This window comes from Solea senegalensis, linkage group LG4 (genome assembly GCF_019176455.1).
Source record: "Solea senegalensis isolate Sse05_10M linkage group LG4, IFAPA_SoseM_1, whole genome shotgun sequence".
NCBI classification, from domain to species: Eukaryota; Metazoa; Chordata; class Actinopteri; order Pleuronectiformes; family Soleidae; genus Solea; species Solea senegalensis.
In genome coordinates, this window is record NC_058024.1 from 26,129,745 (window position 1) to 26,148,157 (window position 18,413).

At 42.3% G+C, this 18,413-nt stretch overlaps 1 protein-coding gene across 3 annotated transcripts; it reads left to right on the forward strand.

The window, feature by feature from the left end:
- The first annotated feature begins 3,936 nt into the window (after nt 1-3,936).
- LOC122767881 (sodium-dependent neutral amino acid transporter SLC6A17-like) lies at nt 3,937-18,251 on the forward strand. Of its 3 annotated transcripts, none has more exons than XM_044023427.1 (12): nt 3,937-4,034; nt 8,482-8,915; nt 12,439-12,596; nt 13,201-13,327; nt 13,827-14,008; nt 14,095-14,205; nt 14,286-14,527; nt 14,680-14,872; nt 14,954-15,146; nt 15,532-15,691; nt 15,780-15,942; nt 16,345-18,251. In XM_044023427.1, exons 2-12 carry the CDS (start codon nt 8,633-8,635, stop codon nt 16,750-16,752), a joined length of 2,220 nt encoding a protein of 739 aa, XP_043879362.1. In that variant the 5' UTR covers nt 3,937-4,034; nt 8,482-8,632; the 3' UTR covers nt 16,753-18,251. The 3 variants fall into 3 exon arrangements, with proteins under 3 accessions (XP_043879362.1, XP_043879361.1, XP_043879360.1); XM_044023426.1 differs by lacking the exon at nt 3,937-4,034 and having other exon boundaries at nt 8,266-8,915; nt 16,345-16,575; nt 17,093-17,259; XM_044023425.1 differs by lacking the exon at nt 3,937-4,034 and having other exon boundaries at nt 8,266-8,915.
- The last annotated feature ends 162 nt before the right edge of the window (nt 18,252-18,413 follow it).

Here is an 18,413-nt window from a genome sequence, read left to right on the forward strand (position 1 = left end):
GCTTTGATATCAACTGAGCTTTGATTAGAACGGCGCATGTTCCAAACACACAGACTGGAGCTTATACTTAAACATAATCACTGTCACATATAACAATAATGGAAAGTTCTACAATGTCCATATAAGGAGTTGTGTATTATTCCCATGGCAAATTACCACGGGTGCACCAGCGGCACTGAGGGTTAAAAACCGAAAGTCAAAACTAAATAAAAATTAAAACTAACGAGAAATCCCAAACTATTATAACCTTTGCAGCTGCAATTATACACACTGTACCTTTAAAATAATGTCCCCTGTGTGTTAATTTATTCACTCACTTATTATAATGCAAAAATAATATTGTCAGAGGAAAAAAGAGCACCCAGCATCAACAACTAATGAAGTCATTAATCTGACAAGATTACATACTTTCACTCGTCCATTCACATCGAGCAGAGGTGAATGGATTATAATTATTATAATTATAGAGATTATCGTGCTTCTGCTAAGAAAATGGACTTGAAAATACAGACAACGAAACACCAGGAGAGAAACAGAGAGGAGGGAGAGGAGGGAGAGGGGAGGGAGAAATTTAAATGAGAGGGGAGTGAAGGAAAAGTACTGGGTGGATGGGGTGGTGCAGACGCTGAACGCGTGAGTGCACGTGAGTGGGTGTGGATGTGGGGGGGGAAGACAAGGAGACTGTGTGAAGTTGGAGGCAACTGAAGGTGAACGGAGCAGAAAATGTGCAGCGATGACGTCAAAACACCAAGAGATGTGAGAGGAGGAGACAGTGAGACACAGGAAAACATCCTGCAGGATTGTGACGGGAAAAAATAATCAGTGATTAATATGATGAAGAGAATAGAGCAGGAAAAAGAAGGTCATACAAGGAAGAATATAAGCATTCCTTCAGAGGCAGTTGCAGAGGACAGTTTTAATTAGAAGAGTGCCTGCAATGCAAAGAATTTACACATCAAAAACCATTTCAACCCAGGCTACTTTTGATCCTGACTGTGTCATCATACTTTAACATAGAGATGTGGTTGAAACCTTAAATGGGTCACAAGATGTGAGACTTTTCTCATTTAATTCAAAGTTTTGATCTAAATTACGGTTTTTACACAATCGCAGTTAAAGTTTTATACGTTTTTGGGACGTTTTCTGATTTTATGAGTGTGTATTGTGCAGCTAGAGTGACAAACTCTAGCTGAGCCTTGACTGTAGCTACTGAAATATCATAGTTTAACTTAACTGGTTTAACACCTCCTCTTCCACACGAGTCCAAACCTCTCTCTCTCTCTCTCTAGTTTAAGCATTTCTTTCTAATGTACGATGATGCTTTAGATTTGACACCTTTCTTTCAGTTAACATCATGTAAAATCATAACCCTTCACCCAAAGTGCCCGTGACCAACGAAGGACAGCTGCAGAAGCTGCAGGGCATGTGCTAAGTGGACGGCAGAGTGTCATTCACTAATACACATATATCCATTTTGGGGTGTTTTATTTGGCCTGCATCAGCAGCATTGGCGGCCTGTGGGACAGTGAGAACATCTGTGTCGCTGACCTCTCTGCTTAGCAAGTGACCCACAAGTCCCAGTCTGGGTTTTGGAAGAGCTGCAGTTATTGTTTTACACTCTGTTCTCGTATTCATGATATTTATTTATTTTCATACTGGTTAAATATTACTTTTTTAAAGACTTTCCATTCATTTTTTAGAACTCACAAGACAGAGAGGCTTCAGCTCTGCTACAGTTCGTGGTAGTTAACCCTTTGTGCTCACGAGGCACGGCTATATGCCACTGGTGGACCCATGATAAATTTGCAGTGGGAATAACACACAACTCCTTATATGGACATCCTGGGGGGGGGTTATAAGTCACAAATTCAGGCTTTTAGCAATAATTGTGCAGAAGTCACAAAATAGACGTCTTTTTCTTTTTGTTTATAAAAACGAGCCGAGTGAACTTTGAACTGTTTCCATATTTCACAAATTCAATCTGATTTTAAAACATTTTGAGGACTTTTTGCTCAGGTGTGTTTATAAAGTTGGTGAAAATTCAAGAAATCTTTCATCAGATTGCCTAAGTTGTGCTGAAAAAAGGATATAAGACACTCGATATTACACATTCTCTATACGTTTAAACACAGTAATGGAAATAAACAACCAAAAATGGTCTGTTTTCTAAGGGGTAACGCACACATTTTGTGTAATTATAACATGAAAAGGAAAAATAAAATAAATATACATTGTTGTTTTCTATGGGCGGGGGGGCTTGCAGAAAAAGGAGAATGCAGAGATGATGATGATGTACACTCTGTCATTTGATCCTGGGGTTGCCGTGGTAACTGCTGCTCGAGGGAGGTGCGTCAAAATTGTTACAGGACGAGAGTCAGAACCGACCTGAGACGGCGTCCTGCTGCAAACTCTTTAATGACATGATTTAATTCTTACACTTTAAAGACACTTAATACTACATGCTTCATCATCCTCTGGACTCTGTGTCATCACTGACACCAAACGATGCAGAACACAGGATAAACAAGCAAGTGTAGAGACATGCATATCATTAAGGCGGCAGACTGTTAGTGTGTGAACAGGGAAATAACTTATTCCATGAAGGCCGGGGTGAAAAATGGCTTCTCGATAGAATCTTCTTCTATAATCGTGGTGGTATTAGAGACTCATCGGGCAAAAGGGTGCGTGATTTATGGTCCTGAGGGTGACTGTGGGTCTGCTGCAGTCTCAGCGAGGACATGGTCGCCCACAGCAGTGACTTACACCGTGGTCTGGAAGATAAAGCTGTGTACTTATGTTATAGTTTGAAGAGAAATACAGTTGGTATATTCAACGAGGGAGTGGCTTTCTATTCAAACAAATGTTTTGTTGTTTGTATGATGACAAAGATTTACCTATTTCAACTGTTTATCATTAGCATTTATGTATTTTAGACAATGGCCAGCCAGAGCGTGCGTTTTGAAGCAGAACTTGTGTTACAATCTGCAGTCTCACCATTAGAGGTCACTGTTTTTTACACACTGGACTATGGATGACTATTAAGGACACATGTAAAAACATTGTTTGACAGAAAGTAAAAAAAAAAAAAGAAGCAGCATGGATTCAGAGATTAGTCAGAATTCTGAGATTATAGAGAAAGTGAGAATTCTGAGATTAAAGAAAAAACAAGAATTCTGAGATTAAATTTAGAATTCTGACTCTAATCTCAGAATTTGTGCTGCTTTATTTTTACTTTCAAAAAAAATGTACATGTGGCCCTAATACTCTTCTGTACTGGGCTTTTAATGGTATAAAAAATAATTAAAAGAGCGAAGACATGATAGAAAATAAATATAAGGTAAAGGAAAAGCGCACATCATTTGTTAATGAGAGGATTAGGGGAGTGTTGAAGATGTTCACAACAGATTATTTGTTGCTGTCCACCAGGTCCAATAATCCAATAATAAAGAAATCATTGTAATCTGCATGTGGGATAAAAATAACTTTTTCAAAGTCAGTTTTTCTTGTATTTTTGATCAACATCAGCATTTACAACATCTTTAAGGTTTATTCTGTCTGTCCATCCTGTTCCTGCATCTCGACGCATCAGAACAGTTTAAATATTTCATCACTTGAAGAGCGAATGACGACAGCTGCGTCAGTCAGCACAGACAGGAGCACAGAGACGATAACCTTGACAAAGGTTTGCGCTCTTCCTCAAACACACTCTTTCTCTCTGCGTCTTTTTATTTTAGCGTGAAACATCAACAAACGAGTCACAAACGATGGTGAGTGCTGGTGCTGATGAGAATGAGACGCTCTGTGCGTCACGGTGCGCCCCGGACACTCGCTCTCCTCCCTGCGCGCATGTGATGCTCTGTCCTCCAGTGTCCTGTGTTAGTGTGTGTGTGTGTGTGTGTGTGTGTGAGTGTGTGTGAGTCAGAACAAGCAAGTGCGGCAGCTGCAGCGGATGTTTCCACTAAACCTCTCCAGATATTCTCTCCATCTCTGGATTAAACCGTGTGTGTTGTTGATCGCCACTGAAGAGACTCAGGGTGAGAAAGATTTTTTTTATCTTTTATCGTCTTTAAAAATGTCAGAGTGTGACAGTCTGGATTAAAAAAAAGGATGTTGTTGTATGAGGAGAGAAAGTTTGAAAAGCTGTGTTTGATGTCAGGTGGAGTTGTGTTTACATTTAGATCTTTTACATCGAGATTTTCTTTACATTATGATCTGGATTTGTTGTGTAGTTTAAAGAGATGTGCGGTTGATAGTTTGACCTTGATAGTGTGTTTAAAAGTCAAAGGATCACTTAGGGTTAAATCACAAACCACACTCACTGGCCACTTTATTAGGTACACCGGACACATAATAAAGTGGCAGGAGTGGCACCTGGTGTGGTATCTACCGTCTTATCTTATCTTATCTCATCTTAATCTACTTCAAGGTTTGACGTTTGTTCAGAAATGGTCATTTACACACTTTGGTTGTTACGAGTCATTCTCCTCTGACCTCTGTTGCATCAACGAGGCATTTTTCACCCAGAGAATTTGATCTTTTTCACACCATTCTCTCCAAACCCTTGTGGGAAAACCCTTGAGTAGGTCAACAGATTGTTTGGCACCAACCAACCACGTCACATTCTACGTCATCTATAAACCAGGCACTACCATGTGATTGGCTGATTAGATATTTGCAGTTGAAGAAGTGTACCTAATAAAGTGGCCTGTGAGTGTGTACATATATCAACAGAGGAGTCAGCTGACAGCTGGTGTACACAGTGAGTGTCAACTTTTCACACCATGCACTTCACGCTTCTGGTCAGTTTTTTTTTAGTGTAAGTCTTTACACTTAATCTATTATTTCTTGTGGCGCTGACCTTTCACCCCTACATCAGCTGGGATTGGCTCCAGCCCACCCGCTATGTTCATGCAGAGGATAAAGTGATAGAAAATGAATGAATGAATGAATGAATGAATGAATGAATGAACGACTGTTCAGTTAGAAAATAACCTATCATTGTAACACCCTGCAATCCCCCAGGCTCCATTTGCGAACCACTGAATTAATGAACATGTGTGAATGTTACGACTGCGGCTCGTTAGAGAGGAGGAAGCAACATAAATAACTAGATGTAGAATAGTTTGAAAATGAAATATTATTTTAATGAGGAGGTAAATCTGTATTTACCTACCATAACACCAAAGAACAAGAGGAACTAAGGGAAGAGGATGCTACGCAGAATAAAAGGGTACAGGAAACAATAGCATCCTTAAGTCATAGGAAGATGGAAGATGCCTCAAGCAAGGTTAAACCTTCTCATTTGGGCCACCTACAACACCCTCCCCATTCCCAGCAACCTGGTACGGCTCCAAGGAAAACTGCCAACCGTGCAATTCCCCAAATCCAAACCTGCAGCACATCCTGTCCAGCTGCAAGACAGCTCTGGTCCAGGGTTGGCACAGGTGGCGTCACGACCAGTTCCTGCAGAATCTGGCAGAAGTCTTCGAGGCACGCAGGCTGGAAGCATCACAACATCACAGAAGCTGATCAGGGCATGGACTCAGAACATCGTCCCAGAGCAAGAGAATACACTGCTAACACTTGGATGTGACTGGAACCTAAGAGTTGACCTTGATCAGCAGCTCAAGTTCCCGACAGAGATAACCACAACCTCTCTGAGACCAGACATCCTCCTGCGGTCCTCCTCAATCCAAACAGCAGAGTTCACTGGCCATCCAGCGTCTCCTGAGGAACGTAGGAGTGAAGCTGAAGAAGGAATCCAAGTGTTTGGCAGAGGAGGCGGAAAGAGTGAGTGGCTTTGTCTGAGAATGAAGGACAAGGCGTGGGGAAATCAAGGGTCTTAGGGGTAGCTGCAGGGGGCGGTAGGGAGGTGTACCTATTGTTGCTCCACCACCGTGAGATGTTCTGGGAATAATGGAGCGAAACATCAATGAAGGGTGGCTCCCAGCCGATGACCCTGCAGCAACCCTACTGGCACCATCGGGGGTGCATCAGGTGGAAACGCCTCGCAGGTAGCTCCTACCTGTGCTTACATCTAGTCTGTCCTGGCTAGACATTGAATAGCGATCACAATAAATATGTGGCACACAGGCCAAGCAAAGGGCTCACAATCAGCACTAATCCTCTGACTGAGTCTCTACTGCTGGTAAATGTACAGGTGCGGCTGATGAGGAGGTGAAGGAGGATTGGGCAGGTGAGACCGAGGGATGCAGATGGTGGAAGAGAGGCAGGAAGCACCAATAGGAAAAGAGGGACGGCACACAGCGACCTGCATACAGAGAGTCTTCCACACAGTAACACACAAGAAAAGCAGCATAGTGACAGTAAACATTTCAACAAGACTGATTACTGACGCTGACTTCAGCTGTTTTTCCCTCCTGTGTGTTAACGTGAAGGACGCACACATGTAACAATATGCAGTACATATACATTATGTATATATACATATACATTTTACAGTTGCACGATATGGTCAAGTTATTTTTTCGATTGTGATATGATTCCTTTTTTCACCTTCACTCTCATTTTCGTCAAGAAACAGAAGATATTTTCTCACGTGAAGAGCAACAGTTTTATCATAATGTTGTTTGGTCCCAACATTTTATCTTATCTTTCGATTCGGATGTTGCTCTTGGTTGTGTCACCAGTTTGATTATTTTGCGATTCATTGGATTTTTTTTTTGTTGCCTTTAAAGTAACACAAAGTAGGATCCGCGCTGGTTTACATTAACAGTATTGTTTGATATGAACCGTCGTGAAATATAAGTCACAGTAACGTGTGCAGTAAAACTCTGAAGCAGGACGTCTAACGTACAAAGAACCGTGTCTTCAGACCAGGAACAGTAGCCTGTGTTATAGCATTTAACGCACAGATTTATTTGTCAAGTTATTGGAAATAGTTCAATGATAAGTGATACAGCTGACATCACCGCAGTCTCAGTATATTCAGAGTAATAACGAGTCCTTTATGGGGTTTTACTGGGGGTTTTTGTGCACGGTGAAATGTGAGTATTATCCCTCTTATCCTAATGGACACAACATCCTGAATGAGCTTGGAATATGGGATATGCAAAGGTCAGGCAGCTAACACAAAGTCACATGAAGGCTTTTACTGTACGTGTCATGCGCACACACGCCTTGTTGTGTTGATTTTCTTTTTCCCAGTAGGATTATCGGCCTTACGAGCACATGTGTTTTCATGTTTCAGAGTTGGCTCGATGACACGGCCTTAGATTGATGTTACATGTTTTGTGTAATGTGGTGTGTGCGATCGAATGACAAGACAGAAAAGCAGGGGGGGGGTTGTGCAGTGGATTATGTGTGAGACTTGTGAATTGCCATTGGATTATTGCTTCACAGGCTCATCTTGTCACACAGAGAGAAGGAAATCTGTAATAGGAGGTGAAATAAATAAACAAGCAAAGCAAAAGTGTGTGTGTGTGTGTGTGAAATGTATGTGGAATCTGCTGACAGTGACGGTTTGTTTTAGGCTGATGTAAGTGCTCGTGTGCATCAGACTCAAGGTGCAGCATCTTCAAACGGCTCCAACTACAACTACATTGTCCTTATGTCCTCACAGGGCTTTGGTGAGCGGTCACTAAATTCACAGGAATCAGCTCTTGGTCAGATTCTTTACTTGTCGTCCAGCATTTAAATAACCTTGTAGCTGTTAGCGGTTCTGCATTTTAGTTAATGCCAGATTTGACATTTACAGTGAATTATCCAAAGCGACTTACAAACAAGGAATAAGCGACATAGAAGAAGTCTTGGAAAGAAATCCACAAGATAGGAACAGTGGAAGAGCTGGGTCTTCAAGAGCTTCTTGAAGATAGACAGGTTCTGGTAGCGCTCCGTGGGTCATTTCACAACACGCGAAAAGAGTCCGGATTGTCGTGTGTGGGGTGTCGGCACTGCCAGACCACAATCCTTTGATGAACAGAGGGGTAACATCAGCCTTTATGAGAGCATTTAAGTAGGTGGGAGCAGACCCATGAAGTACTTCTAATAAAGGAGAAGTCATGACCCTGCAAAGGGACGTGTGCTGTGGATCAGGAGAACACACACACACACACACACACATGGTGCCACTGGCATCCAAAGCAGCGTGTTCACTTCCTGTGTGATATTTTTGGGGTTGAACCACTCACTCTCTGAGAGAGGGGTGTGGGTGCATGTTGCCGTGAGGCTTCAGAGGATTAGAGGATTTACAGGAGAAAAGCCTCACTGAAGTTAATCTCTGCAGAAAAGGGAAATGACATAAAACAATATGCAGGATTGTGAGTTATTTGAAACCTAAAACTCACGTCCCTGCTGATGTAAATAGAAACGTACATGTGTGGTAAATTGCCTCCTGTCTTCTCGATGTCCTAAACCACAATCCAAGATAGAAATGGAGGAATAATGGTGTCAATGTGTGTGTTAAAGCTTACAATGAAGTGTACTAATGAAATACAATGTTCTATCTGTTTTCTCTTTCAGGACTGACGTCAAACACCTGAGATCCAAAAGACGGCCTTCATCATCTGTCCACCTCTTTTCTATCACTCATTCCTACCAGTCGTTCTCGCTCTCTCTTTCTTCTCTCTTTCACCCCCACCTCCCCCCCAATCCCCGACCCTCGGCCTCCCTCATGCCTAAGAACAGCAAGGTGACGCAGCGCGCCCAGAGCCATGAGCACGTCACAGAGTCTGTGGCTGACCTGCTCGCACACGAGGAGCCGCTGGACCACAAGAGCAGCTCGCTGAACGTGGGAGAAGCTGCTGGGAAGAAAGTCCCGCAGATAGAGTTGCCTGAAAATGATGGACGCCCGGCCTGGAACAACAAAATGGAGTACATCCTGGCCCAGGTGGGCTTCTCTGTGGGACTTGGCAACGTGTGGCGCTTCCCTTACCTGTGCCAGAAGAATGGAGGAGGTGAGTTGGAGTTAAATCTCCATCATAAGCAGAGCTGCAGTGTTAATGCACATGAATGTGAACATTTGACTCTACATTCACAACAAATGAATGTCTTTGTGTATTTACAGTGTATGATACTGTACTTTCACATTTTACAGTCAACTGTTTACTTTAATAACTTTTTAGTTATGTCTTACTGTGATTGAGCAGTACTGTGTTTTACTGTCACTTCACAGTAGTTTTACAGTTTTGTTACTGTTATTAAAGCAGTATTTGCCTTTAGAAGTTAGAAGTTATTTTTATTTATTATTATAAGTTATTTTTTTAATGGGAACAAAATGTTGTAAACATTGACATTGTTCTATTAGAGAAGACCTGAAACTGGCAATTGAGACCAATAAATCCAGTAAGAAGTTAACTTCCATTCAAACAGAGAACTTATTGGAGCCAACTGAATATTATTCGTGCCTGGTTGGCTTCAATCACCAAACCAGTTAACAAAGTCCACTTGAATGTCTTTATAAATGGGCTGTACCAATATGACTGGGGATTGGCGCTTGTTTCCCCTGTGACCTTCAAAGGTTAAGTGACAGATAATGGATCTCCCAGGAAACAAATGATCAAAGGGCAAAATAGTAAATGCTCTGTATTTATATAGCGCTGTTCTAGTCTTCATGACCATTAACCCATTCACGCCCATTCACTCACACATTCATGTGCAACACATTTTCTATCACGTCTTTCATACCCATTCACAAGCTGCCGGCATATCTTGGAATTAAGTGCAGAGGTGGAAAGTAATGAATTACATTTACTTGCGTTACTGTAATTGAGTAGGTTTTTTGTATACTTTTGTAATTTTACTTAAGTATGTTTTTTAAGTACTGTACTTCGCTACATTTTAAATCACATCTGTTACTGAGTGAAAAAATATTGGCCCAAATGTAAATTCAAAAATGAAAATAAAAAAATTCATACACTGGAAACCTTGGCAGTAAATGATGAGGACAGGTGAATGAATGATGAGACAGGTGAATGATGAGGACAGGTGAATGAATGATGAGAGGTAAATGATGAGGACAGGTGAATGAATGTTGAGGACAGGTGAATGAATGATGAGGACAGGTGAATGAATGATGAGAGGTAAAATGATGAGGACAGGTGAATGAATGATGAGAGGTAAATGATAAGGGCAGGTGAATGAATGATGAGAGGTAAATGATGAGGACAGGTGAATGAATGATGCAGGTGAATGAATGATGAGAAATTATGAGGACAGGTGAATGAATGATGAGAGGTAAATGATGAGGACAGGTGAATGATGAGGTAAATGATGAGGACAGGTGAATGAATGATGAGAGGTAAGTGATGAGGACAGGTGAATGAATGTTGAGGACAGGTGAATGAATGTTGAGGACAGGTGAATGAATGTTGAGGACAGGTGAATTGGTGCTAATTAAGGTCCCATTTTGAATGACACGTTATGCGTTTAAGGTTTGCCTTCAATTAAAAACAATCATGTGAGATTTGTGTCCGCTCGTCCTTTTTGCATGACACAAGAAAGACGCAGTAACTTTTACTCTGAGTACATTTTCAGACCAGTTCTTTTACTTGTTCTTACTTGAGTAGAATATTTCAGTGTCTTGCCCAAGGACACATCAGCATGTAGAAGAGCAGAGCCAGGAATCAAACACACTACCTTCAATATGAAAGACGACTGTCTCTACTACTGAGCTACCGTCGCCCCTTAGAGCCCAAAACATGAATAAACAAACACATACAGGACATGTTAGCTTCTATATTTAGCCATAACATAACATAAGGCGTGTTATTACACCGTGAGGTTTCAGAAGAAAGACAGTGATGTAGCCTTTCAGTCACATGAACTAAATATTATAACACTCCACATTTGACTACTTTTACTCAAAAGGAAGCATTAACCATGTTTCTGTGTGAGCTTGACATTCCTCCAGTCTCTCTACTTTCATTAAAGTCATGCACAGCCTTGACAGAACGGCTATTTGTCATATTTTGATATGGACTTTTTAAAAGTATCGCCGAGCCCTACTGAGCCTGAGTGTTTGCTGATGATGTTTGGGTTTGTTTCTGAATTGCAGTCTTAACTTTAGTGGATGATTGACCCCAAATATTATAAACATTGCATTTCCACTCAGGACAGAACTGACAAGAGAGCAGTTGTACTGTGTGGAGAGGAGATGAGTCTAAATATAGCTGCATCATTGATTATTATTGGCGGCAGGGCAGGTCGAGCAGAGCACAGAGGAGCTCAGTTCAAAAGGAAGGAGACGCATGTAATCTGAGGTGTACAGTACTCAGTGTGTGCTTTGCTTCCTTTGCTCTCAGTATTTAAGTGTAACGCTCTGATTCACTGCATAAATGCAGGAGTTACTGACGCAGACTCGTCTCACACCAGTCGGGTCATGTCTAAGTCTGGCGAGTGGCCATTTTTCAGCCACATTAAAGGTCTGTGTGTTTCGGGGTTATTGCTGTGTGGGCTCCCATCATTTCTCCTCACGTCTTTACACCAGTGACTGTTGTTTATCGTCTCTATCACGCTGCAGTTAAATGTCCTGTGATGGAGTGGATTTCCTTCAAGTTTGCCGTGGCCTGAAACTCCTCACTGCATTTATAGTGACCTCACTCTCTTGTTCTATCTCCAGCCTTCTTGATTTATCGTCTCACCTCTTCATCTCTCTCTGCCACATTAATCCACCCACTATGAAATGTGTGCGTGTGTGTATGTGTGTGTGTGTGTGTGAGCGAGCCACTGAATATAATTCCTACTTTTGATGTATTAATAGTAGTGTAGTGCAGGTTTGCCTGTTCTAAGTCTTTATATCTGGGCTCATGACTGACTCACCCCTTGCAGATTTAAAAAATGGTTGCATCCTGATTATGTTTCCTGAGATTAAACTGCAAGGAGACTATACACTATAGTACAGGGGTGTCAAACTCATTTTTGTTCAGGGGCCACATACAGCACAATTTGATCTCAAGGGGGCCGGACCAGTAAAAATAGTAAAATAATAGCATAATAACCTATGAACAACAAGAACTCCTTTGTTTTTTCTCCTTTGTTTTACATTAAATGAAGGATATTTTTACAAAACATGAAATTTCTTGAGAAATATAAGTGCAATTTCAACAATATCATGCCTAAATTTACTATTTACACATTACACTGGATCTATAAAGGCACAAACGTTTAGTCACGGGTATCTGGAGCATTTGACATTACGTTTAGATTAGTGTGAAATTTTAACAAATTCATCCTGTGGGCCAGATTGGACCCTCTGGCGGGCCGGTTCTGGCCCCCAGGCCGTAAGTTTGACACCCCTGCTATAGTATATTACTATATATATATATAATATATATAGATAGATAGATAGATAGATAGATAGATAGATAGATAGATAGATAGATAGATAGATAGATAGATAGATAGATAGATAGATAGATAGAATTGTGGTTTGTTTATATTTTGAAGCGACACAGACATCTCAGTCATATGTGTTTCCAGGTGCATATCTGGTTCCATACTTTATCCTCCTCCTCATCATTGGAATCCCACTCTTCTTCTTGGAGCTCGCCGTGGGTCAGAAGATCCGACGTGGGAGCATCGGCGTGTGGAACTACGTGTGTCCTCGTCTGGGTGGAATAGGGATGTCAAGTCTGATGGTAAAGGGGACAGCCGGGCATTGAACCTTTAATACATTTCCATCATCAGTTGTTTCTGTAGCTGTGAGCCTGTAAGACACACCCTTGACAACACTGTGCTGTATAGTTATTAGAGTTGTTTTATTGCCGGTTTTAAAGGTGGGTGAGAGAGACTAAAAATGAACCTCAGTGTGTCTCCAATATGAATGAAGTGTTGTGTTTCATCTGGATTCACCAGACTGCAGCCTCTCTTGAGTGTGTGGCAGGTATTGACGTGTTTGAGGGTGAAAAGTAGCCTTTCTTCACTGTGTGCACAGACGTAGCTATAAATATCTCACACGAGATCACAGATGAAAAGAGAGCACTTTAATTATTCATGCTCTCCTCAGCCTTATTTAGCTCCTGAACGTCCTGGCTGCTCAGAAGACTGACAGCAACATGACGCGCAAAAGGACGAGCTGCCTTATTTGCATACCAATGTTTGCACAGATCCAGCTCTGTGATGAAATACACACAGAGAACTTTACATTACGTATGGTGATGTATGCTGGCTCTGTGTGTCTCACAGCAGAAACAGCATAAACGTCTGAAAAATGTCAAGTTAAATACCTGTCTGTCTGTCCAGGTGTGTGGCTTTGTGGGCCTCTACTATAACGTGATCATTGGCTGGAGCATCTTCTACTTCTTCCAGTCCTTTCAGTATCCTCTGCCATGGAGCGAATGTCCATTCAGAAAGAATGGGACAATTGCAAGTAAGTAATAATAATAATAATAATAACATAGTCATAATATTGGACTAACAGTGTATTAAGGTGGGGACAATTTAATGTAGAAAAGCTGGTTCTATGGTGTCCATACATGTGTGTGTGTGTGTGTGCATCTGCACTGCAGTATCACAAGCAGAATCCTACTCAGCCATATATCACTTCCCCCAAGGTAACAAGAGGCTACATTGTGTGCATATACAGTATATAGATATATATATATATATATGTATACTGGAGAAAGATCTCAGGTGGTGTGAAGTGGCAGTTCATGCTTTGCATAGCAAGTACACGGTTGACCTTGTTTGTCTCGTGGATGTCTGAGAAGTGTAAACCAGCCGAGAATTGTTGACCCGGAGGAAAATATTCTCGACCTCATCGGATTTTCTCGTCGCCTCCCTCGCTGCTGTTATCATCGTACCCACTTCCCCCTTTTCCTTCGCACTCATTATCACCCAATCCAACCCCCCCCCTGTAAAACACACAGTCGTGGAGCCAGAGTGTGACAAAAGCTCGGCGACGACCTACTTCTGGTACCGTCAGACTCTGAACACGACCAGCACCATTGCAGAGAGCGGAGGCCTCAACGTCAAAATGACTCTGTCTCTGTTTGTGGGCTGGATCATCGTCTGCCTTGCCGTCATTAAAGGAATCGCCTCCTCTGGGAAGGTAGTGTAGTCATGGTGCTATAAAAACACAGATGAGGGCAGTGGTCTCCCCTTTACTGAATCAGCTTTTCCTCCCCTGATTCACAGGTGATGTACTTCAGCTCTCTTTTCCCTTATGTGGTCCTCTTCTGTTTCCTGGTCAGAGGCTTAATGCTGAAGGGATCTGTGGACGGTATTGCTCACATGTTCACTCCCAAGGTTTTCATTGCTTTCCTACTCCAAATATTCATAAATCATGTATACATGCACACAATACACTAACACCTTGTCTGTCACAGCTGGAGAAGATGCTGGAGCCTCAGGTGTGGAGGGAAGCAGCCACCCAGGTCTTTTTCGCCCTGGGTCTGGGCTTCGGAGGAGTCATAGCTTTCTCCAGTTACAACAAGATTGACAACAACTGTCACTTTGACGCTGTTCTCGTCTCGTTCATCAACTTCTTCACCTCCATTCTGGCCACTCTGGTGGTGTTCGCCGTCCTGGGCTTCAAAGCTAACCTCATGAACGAGAAGTGTGTCGCCGAGTGAGTGAAACACCTCAAAACTCTGTTTGTCCCGAAGAATTCACTGTATGTGCGTCAGGAAAATAACAATGCAAAAACAAAACGTTAATCAGTAGCTGATTTTAAAAATGTGTAGCACTAGTAGCTGAAGTAGCTTTTTTTTAACGCCACAGGAATGCTGAGAAGATCCTGGGATACCTGAACTCAGACGTTCTGAGTCATGATCTCATCCCGCCACATGTGAACTTCACCCATCTCACCACATCAGACTACGCTGAGTTGTACGGCATCATCAAGGCGGTCAAAGAGGGCGGCTTCGCCCAGCTGGGTCTGGAGCCTTGTGTCCTTGAGGATGAACTCAACAAGGTGAGTCTTTGGCACAGGTGTATCTGCACACTTAACCACAGCATGTCATGTATTTGACTCTTACCTGAGATGTTTCTTCAGGCCGTCCAGGGCACCGGTCTGGCCTTCATTGCCTTCACGGAAGCAATGACCCATTTCCCAGCATCTCCTTTCTGGTCGGTCATGTTCTTCTTCATGCTCATTAACCTCGGTCTGGGCAGCATGATTGGCACCATGACCGGCATCACTACACCCATCCTTGATGCCTACAAGGTCCAGCGGGAGCTTTTAACAGGTAAATGTGACTATGTAGAAGCATATAGAAGCGTCCCCGTCTTGCAGGGGAGTCGGGGTATCAGCCGGTTTGAGGGTCGCCAGGTCGAGCTTCGGGTGACCATCCTTGGCGACTACGTCTTCTGTTGTAGAAATGTTTTTTCTGCTTGGTGAGCGGGGCTTACACTCCATCTACCCGTTGGGCGAAGTTCAGTCCATGCACACCCAAAGCACTCTTTGCGTGTGGTTCCAAAATCTGGGCTTACCAGGGCCTTAAGGAATAATTTAAGCTCATTTGTGAACAAGCAGCATTTAGAATTTAGCTCAGTGCATTAAAAGCAAAATAAACTAAAATAAAAGCTTTTCCTAAGACTCAGTGAATTGTTTCTTCTCTGTGTTTGTTGCAGTGGGTTGCTGCATCGTGGCCTTCCTGTGTGGTCTGCTGTTTGTTCAGCGCTCGGGGAATTACTTTGTGACCATGTTTGACGATTATTCTGCTGGTCTGCCTCTCACCATCGTGGTCATCCTGGAAAACCTGTCCGTCGCTTGGATCTACGGCACTAAAAGGTAAATGCACCTGCAGGACAGCTGTAACATTAGCTGTTTATCACCTGTCACATGTGCATGTGTGAGGGGACATGTTCTTCTGTCTCAGGTTCATGCAGGACCTGGAGGACATGCTGGGTTTCAGGCCGTGCATGATCTATTTCTACCTGTGGAAGTACGTCTCCCCGTTCTGTCTCATCGTTCTCATCTCCGCCACTGTTATTGAGATGACGATCAGTCCACCAGGATACAACGCCTGGGTCCAAGAGCTGGTCAGTCCCTCTGTTCTTGTATGGGGATCTTTATGAGGACCAAAAGACTTAAAAGCCAAGGGCTTTTTCGAGGGTTAAGACCTGGTTTTAGGATCAGGGTAAGGGTAAAGGTTAGGATTAGGCATTAAGTTGAGTTAGTTAAGGTTAGGGTTAGGGGCTAGGGAATGTATTATGTCCATAAGTGTCCTCACAAGCGTTAGGGTTAAGATTAGGCCAATAGTAATTATAGTGAAGTTAAGATTAAGTCTCCAGGAAATGAAAGTAGGTCAATGTAATGTCCTCTGAAGTCATGGAAAAGTTGTCGTCAGCAGTGTCATCTTTTTGTCCATGTCCTCGTCCCAGTTGCTGATGTTCTTGCCATGACAGTCCCTGCTCTGCTAACTTGCGATGTGTCTGTTCCAGGCTCGGGAACAGTTCCAGAGCTACCCTCCGTGGGCCCTCGCCATGTGCTTTGCTCTCATCGTCGTGGCCATGCTCCCTCTCCCCATCGTCTTCATCGCTCGTCACTTCAACCTGATGTCTGACGGCTCCAACAAGCTCTCCGTCTCCTACCGTAAAACCATGATGAAGGACATCTCCAACCTGGAGGAGCAGGACGAGTCCAGGTTCATCCTCAGCGCCAAGGCCGGTGGGCCGCCGTCCTCGGTCCCGGCACACAAGTCCTACCTCACTCCAGGGAAGAACAAACCGCTGGACCCAAACTCCCTGTCTCCACACAGCTGCTACGGCACGAGCTACCAAAACGCTGCCATCAGCCCCACCACGCCAACGACACCAACCACGCCTGTAACACCAGAGTGTGACTCTTGACTGCTATTCAAACTCCCTGTAGCACAGTTTAACTTTCAGCCATAAAGTCTCCACCAAGGATGCGCTGCAAACGCAGAGAGTCTCCAACACTGCCCTGCTAACACAAAACTCTATGTAGTCGTCCAGTTAATCTAAGCACACGCTTCCCATAATGACACCAGAAAATACCCCCATGGTTCCCGGCACCTGCGAGTGTTAAAGCAGGAAAAACCTTTTTTATTTTTATTTTTTTTTAAATAATCACATTGTTTAAGTTCTTTGCCTTACAGTATAAGAACCCGGAGCAGACGTAGCCCTAAAGGTACGAATGTAGGTGACACTGAATGAATGTGAGTTTAATCCTTTTCCATCACCATGTTTAAACAGACAGTATATGCAGAGGCTATAAGAATGTTCAACATAGAGTGTCTTATATCCTTTCTTTTCAGCACAGCCTATAAAGGCACTCCTATGTGTTTCTATATAAACACACAGGAGCAAAAAAAAGTACTCAAAATGATGAAAATCAGATTAAATTTGTGAAATACGTCACAGTTCAAAGTTCACTTTTATGAACAAAAAGAAAAGAAAAACACGTCTATTTTGTGACTTCTGCACAATTATTGCTTCTTTATATCGCGACTAAAAATGCAGTATGAAATGAATCATAACTTCAACACACACACACACACAGGAGTTGTGTATTATTCCCACGGGTGCACCTGCGGCACAGATCCGTGCCGCGTGAGCACTAAGGGTTAATTATTTCCAGGTTTAAAGCCATACACAGTCATTTATTTCCTATTCCACAGTATGCAGTCATTTCAGTACGGGTCTGAACCGAGCGTTGACCTTTCACCTCTGTTCTGCTGCTCTGAAACTCTCATCATGTTGACAGTGTGTGCTCTAATTCATGTTCTATACGTTTTGTTTTGGGTTCATCTTCATCATCAGTATATCACTATAGCAATATAACATAGTAGAATATTGATTTGTATTGTCTTAAGGAACTAAAAAAATCTCACACATTATTAATATAATATTATTTAATTCAGGTTTTCCCACCAAAGAGTGACAGGTAAATAACGTAAAAACTTGAAGTCTTTATGTATTTATATGTGAGGAAAAGTGAAGAGAGCTCATTTGAACATAAACAGACCGGAAGCACAACTTACTTGTTTCTTAAACGCCTTTGATGTGGTTCAGATTCTCTTCCTGCGAAAGTGAAAAAGAGATTTTACACAACGACTGTGCACTGCCCCGAGCTGATTACTAACAATCATCAACGCACAAATAAAAAACTTAAATAACAACGTTCCACATACTGAATAAGTAATAGAGCACAAATTGAGATTCACTGACGATGAGTGAATGTGAAGCAAACTTCACTATCAAGTGAACTTGACAGTATGAACTTATTCAGTATAACGGAGACTCGTCACATGCTCATGTGCAGCTTATGCTCAACACAAATGTGCTTTTTTGCTTATTTTAACCATAAAAGTTCCAGAAAGACCATTTTTCCAGAATAGTTTTCAATATCTGGCAGTTATTTACAATTTACTGCATGTTAAGAATAGTGTATTGACAATTTAAAATGAAGAAATTTGAAATTTGAACAGTATAAAACATATTTAAAGTGACGTTTGTGTCCAAAAACTGGCCAAAAAAATTCCAACTCT